The 10819-nt window shown below is 44.7% G+C and overlaps 1 protein-coding gene across 3 annotated transcripts in view; it reads left to right on the top strand.

The window, feature by feature from the left end:
- Positions 1-10819, top strand: part of ZNF609 (zinc finger protein 609) — a 167968-nt gene that overhangs the window by 151524 nt on the left and 5625 nt on the right. For all 3 annotated transcript variants that reach the window (XR_001145724.1, XM_004687682.2, XM_012728660.1), the window contains exons 3-8: positions 3306-3393; positions 4342-6682; positions 7551-7917; positions 9572-9747; positions 9923-10139; positions 10579-10657. Coding sequence is in view for 2 of the 3 variants with exons in the window: in XM_004687682.2 (XP_004687739.1) it covers positions 3306-3393; positions 4342-6682; positions 7551-7917; positions 9572-9747; positions 9923-10139; positions 10579-10652 (3263 nt within the window). In the remaining variant the exon portion in view is untranslated. The remainder of the gene's footprint in view (positions 1-3305; positions 3394-4341; positions 6683-7550; positions 7918-9571; positions 9748-9922; positions 10140-10578; positions 10658-10819) is intronic.

The raw sequence follows: 10819 nt of genomic DNA, 5'->3' as shown, positions 1-10819 counted from the left end.
AAAAAAAAGATAAATACAAAGGGACATGTTAAGGAAATTGTGTAAAAAGAATCAGAATGCATTAGAAATAGCTACACAATGTCTTCAAGATCTGACTGCTAATAAATAGTAAGACCTTTGGCAAATTACTTACCCTTTCTTGGATTTCATTTCCTTATTTGCAAAGTAGTTTAACTCCTTACATGTCAGGACTGCTGGGAGGAGAGTGGGCCGTTAAGGCCTGCACTGTTCAAAAAAATTATTTCATGAGACTATGAATATTCAATGAGGTAATGAATATAAAATCACCTACACATAATAAATAGATGTTCAGTAAATTTTGAATGAAAATCCAGTTGACTAAGCCAGAGTTCTTTGCTAACCTAATTTCATTAGATTGAAACTTTCTGGTAGAATAATTCTTTTTTATTTCAACTCTTCTGTCTGACTTGGTTTTAAAGCATCTTAAAATCAGATGCCAGAGAGAAAAGGGGCTAAATAAAATCTTATTTAAAACCAAATATTCAGAACTCAAATCCTGATAACCTATGGTTTTATTTCAGTAATCTCTTTGTACTGATTTATTGAAAGCCTACTATGGGCTAAGTATCTAATTTAATAATATTCTGTTTCAGTATTCCATTTCTGTTTTAATCCTTTAATATTGAGATTCACAGTGATTAAGTGACTTGTCTACTGCAGCTTCATTGTCCACAAGGCTTCATTGTATGGAGCAAGGATGCAGATTAGGTAGCCTTCTATTGGGTTATCAGAAAAATCATGATTTCGGATGGTTTCACTTATAGGAAGAATATAGGGGAACCAAATAAGGGGCCAGGGGAAAAATAAAAACAATAAAAACACATCAAAACAAAAGTAATAGACAACTATAAATCATAGCCATTCTGTAGGGGATGGGAGGAAAGGGATCAAACAAGGGCTGAAAGAGTACAAGGGGCTATAGTGATGGTGCACTGGTGAATTAATGGTAGAAATTCTAGGACTACACCTAAGAAAAAGAAAGAAATGTTGTAAAAAATAAAATGAACAATGATGTAAAATATAGAAAGAGAGCTTCCCTGAGGGTTAAATCTCAGCACTCTCTGGCACACATGGCACAGCAGAATTTTCCTGTCTCCCGCGCTGCACCCGTCAGTACAGTATTTCAGTAGATTTGCCTGTTCTGCTCCCCACGCTGTCTCTGATGAGTCCTCCCACTCCCAGCACCTCTGGCCTGCACCCCTGTTCTTGTGTGTGTAAATAAATAAAAATAAAGTGAATATTAATAAATTATTTCATAAAAAAGGAAAAAAACGCTCATTTTCTGTGCCAAAAAACCATCATGAGTTTCTAACAACCCAGTACATCAAAGATGAAAATGAAGATAGGCTGAGTTACTACAGATTGGCCTTGAGAGTGCTGAAGCAAATATATTTTCTAGTGTATGGCTATAAATAAGCAAGACTGTTTTATAATCCCCAGTCTTAGTATATATTACATAGAAATGTGCTTAGAACTTCCAATCAAGGTGGCCTGTTCAAACTTCAGACACATGCCTCTCGGTTGCAAACCAACAAGACATAAAATATATAAAGTAAAGAACATATTTAAGCCCCAAACAAAATAGCCATCTCATTGGACAAACAATGGAAGAGATTCTGACAACTGAGTACCTGAGGTGTAGCTGTACTAAAAATTCCCCCCAAAATGATAGAATTTGAGGCCATCTGGCTGCTGGTTTGATGATTAGAAGTGTGGTTTCCTAAGCTTCTCAATGGCATAGGCCACTAGAAGATCTGTTCAGATTAAGTTCTTAGGGGATAAGATAGGAGAAAACTGTTAGAATTGGGGAGGGTGTAGTGGGGGTAAAGGAGAATTAAAATCTGCAAGCCTGCAAACCAAACTTTTAGAAAATAGAAATCTAATGCTAAGAACAATAACCAATATAAATTAACTATGACTTAAACTTCAGGGAAAAAAGAGTAAACATACTTTTTTTTCCCTTAGTGGGAGGCACTAACCACAATTGAAAACCCTGGGCATTATATTTAAAACTTTATACCAAGTTTGTGAAAGGTAGAGAAAAAGCAGATCAATTAGGGACCTCGCGACCTGAGGAACAATGTGGTGTTAAGTTCCCTGGGTTTTTTTTCTTTTTTTTTTTTCTTTTTGCCTCATACAGTCTAGACACAGAGCTTAACATTATACTAATGATGAAAGACTGGGTGTTCTCCCTCTGCAATCAGGAAAAAGGCAATTATGTCAGCTCAGTAGTCCACATATTACTAGAATATAGCTCATGTAGTAAGGAGAGAAAGGAAATAGATTAGAAAGAAAGAAATACATCTGTATTTATTAGCTCATTATGTAATTGTCTACACAGAAAGTTCCAACAAATCTACAAAAAAAACTTCAAGAACTAATAAATGCGATCAATTAGGTGGCAGGATATAAGATAAAATTAGAAAAATCAATTATTTGTCTACTATAAACTAACTTTAAAAACATAGACACCAAAATGTAAAACATGCCATTTACAAAAGCTGGTGGGGGTGAGGGGAGAAATGCTTGTTGTAAAGTTAACAAAACATCTAAATATTTGTGGAGTTTTTTTTTTTTTTGAGGGCTTTATTTTATTTTATTTTATTTTATTTTATTTTTGCATGCTGGGTAGCCTGTTGACCATTATGAAGTATTATTATTCAGTTCTCTTCACAAATAAGAGAACTGAAGTCTTAAGGGGTGAGTGATTTATATAAGGTCACACAGCTGGGAGGTAGAAACCAACTCCAATGTCTGTATTCCTAACCATTACAGTGAACTACTTCCCACTTGCAGTTTTGAAATATGCCTTTATTATTCTCTCACCTATGAGCCTTTGCATATTTTGGGGGGAAAAAAAACCTACCATCCCTTAAACCTCCATATCTTCCCCCCCCCCTTTTGATCTCTGGTAACCTCAGTTTAATTATCAAGGTCTACAAGTTTGTTTTTATTTTGCTTTGTCAGTTCATCTGCTTTTTAATATTTCCTATATATGTGAAACTATCCAGGATCTTTCTTTGTCTGGATAATTTCTCATAATCCCCTCAAATTCCTTCTATTTTGCTGCAAAAAGAAAAATTTCATCTTTATAGCTAAATAATATTACAGTGTGTGTGTGTATACATGAGTGCACACACACATCTTTATCCCATCATCTATCCAGAGCACTCCCTAAAGCTTCCTGCAGATGCCAGAGTGATTGTTACTACCAAATGTAAAATACTCTTTTCAGTGGCCAACAGGGTTTCTCTTGTATACATCTGAGTCTTCTTGTGTTCCAGGGATGTTGGTGGTGAATGTCACATGGAGGAACAAGACATATGTAGGCACACTTCTAGACTGTACACGGCATGATTGGGCACCCCCCAGGTAAGCACTATACAACTTCATAGTTAATTTTACAGTGATTCCTTATATTTTTATTCTGCTAGATTTGGATAGCCACCCATCCTTTAAAAAACATTATGATGTATATAGACGATGGAAGGCACTATCCTCATCTGATATTCAAGTAGAATAAATGAATTAAGTATCAATGGGTTGGGTAGGAGCAGGGGAGAGAGCCTCTTTGAACCTTTGTGTAGACTTACTGAACTTTGGCTTCTTCTGGTGATCACCTTTAGACCAAAGCCACATAATTTTACTCTGGGGGAACAAGTATTCATTGATAATGCTTTTTAATCCTACCTCTCAAAAACTTAAATGTAAGACCATTTTTAGATTTTTAAACTTCACTAAATGATGTGGGTTTCATAGGGACATTTCCCAGTTGCAATTTGACCTTAAAATTGACATTTCAGTGAATGGCACTAAACAGCTTTTTCCTAATATTAGGATTCAGTTTGCCAGCTAGCATGCAGGTAACATCCCTAGGAATTTGCCATTTAATATGGTCCCCAGGATTTCCCACTTTCTCTGACAAATCTTATTTATTGAATTGATAGTTAACATCTGGTAAGTTCTTCTGGAGGTTACAGCTAAACTGGTTTGAAGGTTTTCTTTTTTTAGATTTATTTATTTATGCATACAAAAACTTGGGTACAGGCCAAAAGTATGGGGGATGAGAGGATTCACCAGAGATAATGGGGAGCAGAACAGGCAGATTGAGTAAATACCCTGCTGAGGGGAGCAGAAGAGGTCTGCTGTGCCATGTGGGTCACACACACACCCCTCCTCCCACTGGCTGGTAATCAAACTCATGCTGCAGTGGCTGTGGACAGCCCTGCAGCACTGCACTTTAATCCACTGCACCACCAGGGAGGGCCCCTTGAAAATGTTTTCTTAACAATAATCTTGTTGTGTTTGTCCTTTACCAAGGTTCTGTGATTCCCCCACCAGTGACTTGGAAATGCGCAACGGTAGGGGCCGAGGCAAGCGGATGCGTCCCAACAGCAATACTCCTGTCACAGAGACAGCCACGGCCTCCGACAGCAAAGGGACCACCAGCAGCAGCAAAACCCGAGCAGGAGCCAACAGCAAAGGCCGTCGAGGCAGCCAAAATTCTTCAGAGCATCGTCCACCTGCCAGTAGCACCTCTGAGGATGTCAAGGCCAGCCCTTCCTCGGCTAATAAGAGGAAAAACAAACCCCTCTCGGACATGGAGCTGAATTCTAGCTCAGAGGACTCCAAAGGGAGCAAACGTGTTCGTACGAATTCCATGGGTTCAGCCACTGGCCCCCTCCCTGGGACCAAGGTGGAACCCACTATGCTAGATAGAAATTGTCCCTCCCCTGTCCTGATTGACTGTCCCCACCCTAATTGTAACAAAAAGTACAAGCACATCAATGGACTTAAGTACCACCAGGCTCACGCCCATACAGATGATGATAGCAAGCCAGAAGCAGATGGAGACAGTGAGTATGGAGAAGAGCCCACCCTCCACGCGGACCTCGGGAGCTGCAATGGTGCATCTGTCTCACAAAAAGGTTCCCTGTCCCCTGCCCGCTCAGCTACCCCCAAAGTTCGGCTCCTAGAGCCCCATAGCCCCTCTCCCTCCAGCAAATTCAGCACAAAAGGTCTCTGTAAGAAAAAGCTGAGTGGGGAAGGGGACACAGACCTTGGAGCTTTATCCAATGATGGCTCTGATGATGGACCCTCAGTAATGGATGAAACAAGCAATGATGCCTTTGATTCTTTGGAAAGGAAGTGTATGGAAAAAGAAAAGTGTAAAAAACCCTCTAGTTTGAAACCGGAAAAGATTCCTTCCAAAAGCCTAAAATCAGCCCGGCCCATTGCCCCCGCCATACCCCCACAGCAAATCTATACTTTCCAGACAGCCACCTTCACAGCAGCAAGCCCAGGATCCTCCTCGGGCTTGACCACCACAGTGGTCCAAGCCATGCCCAACAGCCCCCAACTCAAACCCATTCAGCCCAAGCCCACTGTAATGGGAGAGCCTTTCACAGTCAACCCTGCCTTGACACCAGCCAAGGACAAGAAAAAGAAAGACAAAAAAAAGAAGGAGTCTTCAAAGGAACTTGAAAGTCCTCTGACCCCAGGGAAGGTGTGTCGAGCCGAAGAAGGCAAAAGCCCATTCAGGGAATCATCGGGAGATAGTGTGAAAATGGAAGGGCTCCTAAATGGCTCATCAGACCCCCACCAAAGCCGACTGGCTAGCATCAAGGCTGAAGCTGATAAGATCTACAGCTTCACGGACAATGCCCCCAGCCCTTCCATTGGTAGCAGTAGCCGCCTAGAGAGCACTACCCCTACCCAGCCCATGACTCCCTTACACGTAGTGACCCAGAATGGAGCTGAAGCCAGCTCAGTCAAAACCAACAGCCCTGCATACTCTGACATCTCTGATGCTGGGGAGGATGGGGAAGGCAAAGTGGACAGTGTCAAATCAAAGGACCCTGAACAGTTGGTTAAGGAAGGAGCTAAGAAAACTCTTTTCCCCCCTCAGCCCCAGAGCAAAGACTCACCATATTATCAAGGCTTTGAGAGTTATTACTCTCCAAGTTATGCACAGTCCAGCCCAGGAGCTCTGAACCCCAACAGCCAAACAGGAGTGGAGAGCCAGGCCCTGAAGACAAAAAAGGATGAGGAGCCAGAGAGCATAGAGGGGAAAGTGAAGAACGACGTCTGTGAGGAAAAGAAACCAGAGCTGAGCAGTTCCAGTCAGCAGCCCTCTGTCATCCAGCAACGTCCCAACATGTACATGCAGTCCCTGTACTACAACCAATATGCCTACGTGCCCCCCTACGGCTACAGTGACCAGAGCTACCACACCCACCTCCTGAGCACTAACACAGCTTACCGGCAGCAGTATGAGGAGCAGCAGAAGCGGCAGACCTTGGAGCAGCAGCAGCGGGGACTGGACAAGAAGGCAGAATTGGGCCTGAAGGAGCGGGAGGCAGCACTCAAGGAAGAATGGAAGCAAAAGCCGTCAATTCCACCAACTCTCACCAAGGCCCCCAGCCTGACAGACCTGGTCAAGTCAGGACCCGGCAAGGCTAAGGAACCAGGGGTAGACCCTGCCAAATCTGTCATTATCCCCAAGTTGGATGACTCTTCCAAACTCCCCAGCCAGACCCCAGAGGGACTGAAAGTGAAGCTGAGTGAGGCCAGCCACCTAGGCAAGGAGGCCTCTGAGGCTAAGACAGGTGCAGAGTGTGGCCGACAGGCAGAAGTGGATCCCATACTCTGGTACCGACAGGTAATGTTCTGGGCAGAAGTAGAAGTGCTGTTTGATAGTCTTTCTCTTTTCCTACAAATCAGGGGGCTGTCCTTCTGTAGAGGGGCAACAGAATAGAAATTTATAATTCGAGAGAGTCTTTATCTTTGTGAATCACTTCAGTGTTTTGTGAAAAGCACTTTCATATCAGTCAAAAGTATTCTTCCTATTTGACAAGAGAGGCCCAAGTTGGACTGTCTAGGATTACTTGGGTTCACGAGGATTACTTGAGCCAGAACTAGAAGTGGGTATCTTGATTCCTAGTCCTGTATCTCTTCCACTGTTTAGCTTCTTTGGAAGCATTCTTGGTGAGCTCTTCATTTTGTGGAGTACGCTACAAATACACCACTCAGACTGAGTTATTTTCAGAGATTTTATAGGTTAAGTTAGAACTAAGAACTTGGTCTCACATCTTCTCTGCCCAGGAAATGGAAAGTCTTCCCTTCCCTCCTAGAACCACAGTTGGCGCCTCCTTCGTCAGAGCTGAGCAACACTTACAGCTTCCTGTCCAAGCTTGCCCTGAATAAGAGAAATACCTAAATGTCCTTGGAAAGGGAGCTGCCGCTTCTGTTCAAGGCATCGTTTCCCTCAAAATGCTTATTCTTTCCTAGGAAAGACCTGATGGATTTTCCTTTTCTTTCCCACATCTTGTTTCCTTTTGGGTAGGTAAGGGGCCGGCTTTTTAAACAAGAGGGACCAGAGCTGATTGTAAATGAAGATAAGAGGCCAAGATCACACTCTATTGGAGTGTCTCTTGTATTTCAAATGGGACCTTGGGCTTGAAACCTCTCTCTCTTCCCTCTCTTCCTGCCCGCTCTCTCTCACTCACTCATCCTGTGATTGGTTATAGGAAGCAGAGCCCCGGATGTGGACATACGTTTATCCTGCCAAGTACTCAGATATAAAGTCAGAGGATGAGCGGTGGAAAGAGGAGCGGGACCGCAAATTGAAGGAGGAGAGAAGTCGGAGTAAGGACTCTGTCCCCAAGGAGGATGGGAAGGAAAGCACAAGTAGTGACTGCAAGCTGTCCACATCCGAAGAATCCCGTCTTGGGAGCAAGGAGCCCAGACCAAGTGTCCACGTGCCTGTGTCCTCGCCCCTCACCCAGCACCAGTCTTATATCCCCTACATGCACGGCTACTCCTACAGCCAGTCCTATGATCCCAGTCACCCCAGCTACCGGGGCATGCCTGCTGTGATGATGCAGAACTACCCAGGTACAGCACCCTCGTTCAGCTGTGCTCCATCCACCAGGAAGGGGGATGAAACACAGATTTCAAATGCAGAGTTTTCTTGCTCAGCCCTAAGCTTATTGAGGATCAGGGTGACGACAGCCTTTTTCGAATGTGATATTTTTTGAAGTGGTCCCTCTAACCTCCAGCTCCTTGGATGACCCCAAATTACAGTCCGTGGGACCACTCCTCCTCCCTTGATCCTGCTAGAGGGTAAACTCACTTTCTAAAGTCAGTTTGTCCTGGATGACGAAAGGTAAGACCCCTCTCTACCTCTGCCATGACCTGCAGCTGGGAATTTTTAAATATACTCACGTTTTGCTTTGTGGTGTGCTGGGCGCTGTGTGGGATGCAAAGAAGGGAAGGCTAGTTTCCTTCTTTCAAGGAACTTGCAACTTAATTGTAGCAGGAGACACATGGAACTAATTCAGCTCAAACCAAACCAGAGAATGCAGGGATATATTTACAAGATTGGGTTCAGGGCCTCCTTGATGTAGCAGAGGTTAAAGTCAGTGCAGTCAAGCAATTGCCAACCAGCCACTGCAGCACAACTTCGCTCTCCAGCCAGAGAGCAAACCCACATGCTGCAGCAGATCTCCTGTTTCACCTGCTGCTCCCCTCAGCAGTGTATTTCAGTATATCTGCCTGTTCTGCGCCCCACTCAGTCTCCCGGTGAATCCTCTCACCCACTGTACCTCTGGCCTACACCTCATTTGTTGTATGCATAAATAAAAGTAAATCTTTAAAAATAAAAAGATTGGGTTCAGCTGTCTGGTCAAAGCAGTGGAAGAGGAGAAGAGCAACTGGAACTCAGATCTGGGACAAATGCAGCTAAAGAGTTTCAGCTGGGGGAGGTTGAGCTCTTTACCCAGCCATGTGTTTGGGGTAGGGGAAGGTCACAAACTAGGATGTGATTTTTTTTTTTTTTTGACTGGTTAGAAGGAAACACTGCTCTATGTTTCCTGAAGAGCACTTCTTTCCCCCAGTAGAGATTCAGCTCTCTACAAGGGAGCAACCTGAATAGGCTCGTTTGGGCAGAATATTGAAGGCAAACTCTGAATAGGACAAGCAAGCTTTCAGACAGGACCACGTGGAAAATGGCCCTACCCATGCAGAGTGCCTGTCTCACTATTAACCCCCTGCTGTCTACTTAAAAACAGTTCCATTTGATTAGTGCCTGCTTTGGGCCAGGCACTATGCTGGGTGATTATTGTACATTTTCTTATTTAATCCAACCGATTACACTATAAATTATTGCTGTCTTCATTTTGATGGTGACGAAAACTCAAAAGGTGGTTAATTTGCTCAAGGTTGTCCAGCTGGTATGTCCCAGAGTAGGATTTGAGCCATGGCCATCTGCCTCCCTACCCTCTGTCCTGTCTACTCTCCTTCTTACCTTTCCAAGATGAATATCCAACCTTGGGGATCTAGGGGAGTTGATTCCTCAGAAACTGAGAATCATGTTCCCAGTATTCCTGTTAGTTTTGACTCTAGAGCTCAGTCAAGACAAATTAGTCTCAGCCTTCTGAAGACACTGGTAGGTGCCTAGGAAAGCTGAGGGTCACCTAATCAAGGTGACTAACGCAGAGGGTCTTCTACTTCTCCCATCTCTTTGACTCCTTTCTTTCTCCTTCCCCAGGTTCCTACCTGCCTTCCAGCTACTCTTTCTCCCCATATGGCAGCAAGGTCTCAGGAGGTGAAGATGCCGACAAGGCACGAGCCAGCCCCAGTGTCAGTTGTAAATCCAACTCCGAGTCCAAAGCCCTGGACATCTTACAGCAGCATGCCAGTCACTACAAGAGCAAGTCTCCCACGGTAAGGGAAGTGCCGCAACACCAGTCAGGCGCCAGACCCAGGGTCTGGGGAAGGGTGGACAGTGCAGCACTGTCTCCACCCAGACCTCCCTAAACCTTGGGTGTCCTCCTTTTTCTTGCCCTCCCAACCTGAAAGAGACTCACAATAGTACTTTTGTGTCTGTTTTCCTTTCCAGATAAGTGATAAGACGTCTCAGGAGAGAGATCGGGGTGGCTGCGGGGTGGTTGGGGGTGCTGGCAGCTGTAGCAGCGTTGGGAGTGCCGGAGGGGGCGAAAGGAGTGTAGACCGGCCGCGCACTTCCCCGTCCCAGCGCCTGATGTCCACGCACCACCACCACCACCACTTGGGCTACTCACTGCTCCCAGCACAGTACAACTTACCCTATGCAGCAGGTAAGGCCCTCGCCCACTGCTCTTTACGGCATCCTAGTGGCTTTTGCTCATAGCACAGGAGTACACCCCCCCACTTTTTTGGAGCTTCTGATCTGTCTAGAATCCTAGCCTCCTGCAGACAGTCGTTAAAACATATGACATTTATTTCCTTCCTTGGAGCTTGGGGACTCTAAAGCTCCTCCAGAAAATTGGCTCTGATGTTGAGAAGAATAAGGAACAGGTGTTTCCACAGCCAAAGAGAAACAAGCAGTTGAAAAATAGAGCCTTGCTCTCTATCCCCAGCCACTGGAGTTGGCCAAGGATGAGGTTTTTTTCTGTCAGCACCCCAAAACTCAGTGGAGCTAAGCATGTAAGCAGTCGCCACCCAGCTGATACAGAGCGTGCTTGGTAGGAGGATGGAGGGTGTGCTGCTCTAACTGTGTTTCTCCTTCTGGCTCAGGGCTTTCTTCTACAGCCATTGTTGCCAGCCAGCAAGGCTCTGCTCCCTCACTCTACCCACCACCCCGGAGGTGAGAATGGTAAGTAAAGTTTTCATTTGGGGCAAACAAAGCAGGGAGAGTTGGTACCTGGGTCACAGAATCCCAGTGGAACTAGCTTTGGGAAAGTGATGTGGGTCAGCAGTCTCCAAGTGGTGGAACCCTGTTTACAGAGCCCATAAGCCACCTGCTCCAAGGGGCACA

The sequence above is a fragment of the Condylura cristata genome, unplaced genomic scaffold, assembly GCF_000260355.1.
Source record: "Condylura cristata isolate star-nosed mole 26May11 unplaced genomic scaffold, ConCri1.0 scaffold00023, whole genome shotgun sequence".
NCBI lineage: Eukaryota > Metazoa > Chordata > Mammalia > Eulipotyphla > Talpidae > Condylura > Condylura cristata.
This window is presented reverse-complemented; position numbering and strand designations above follow the sequence as displayed.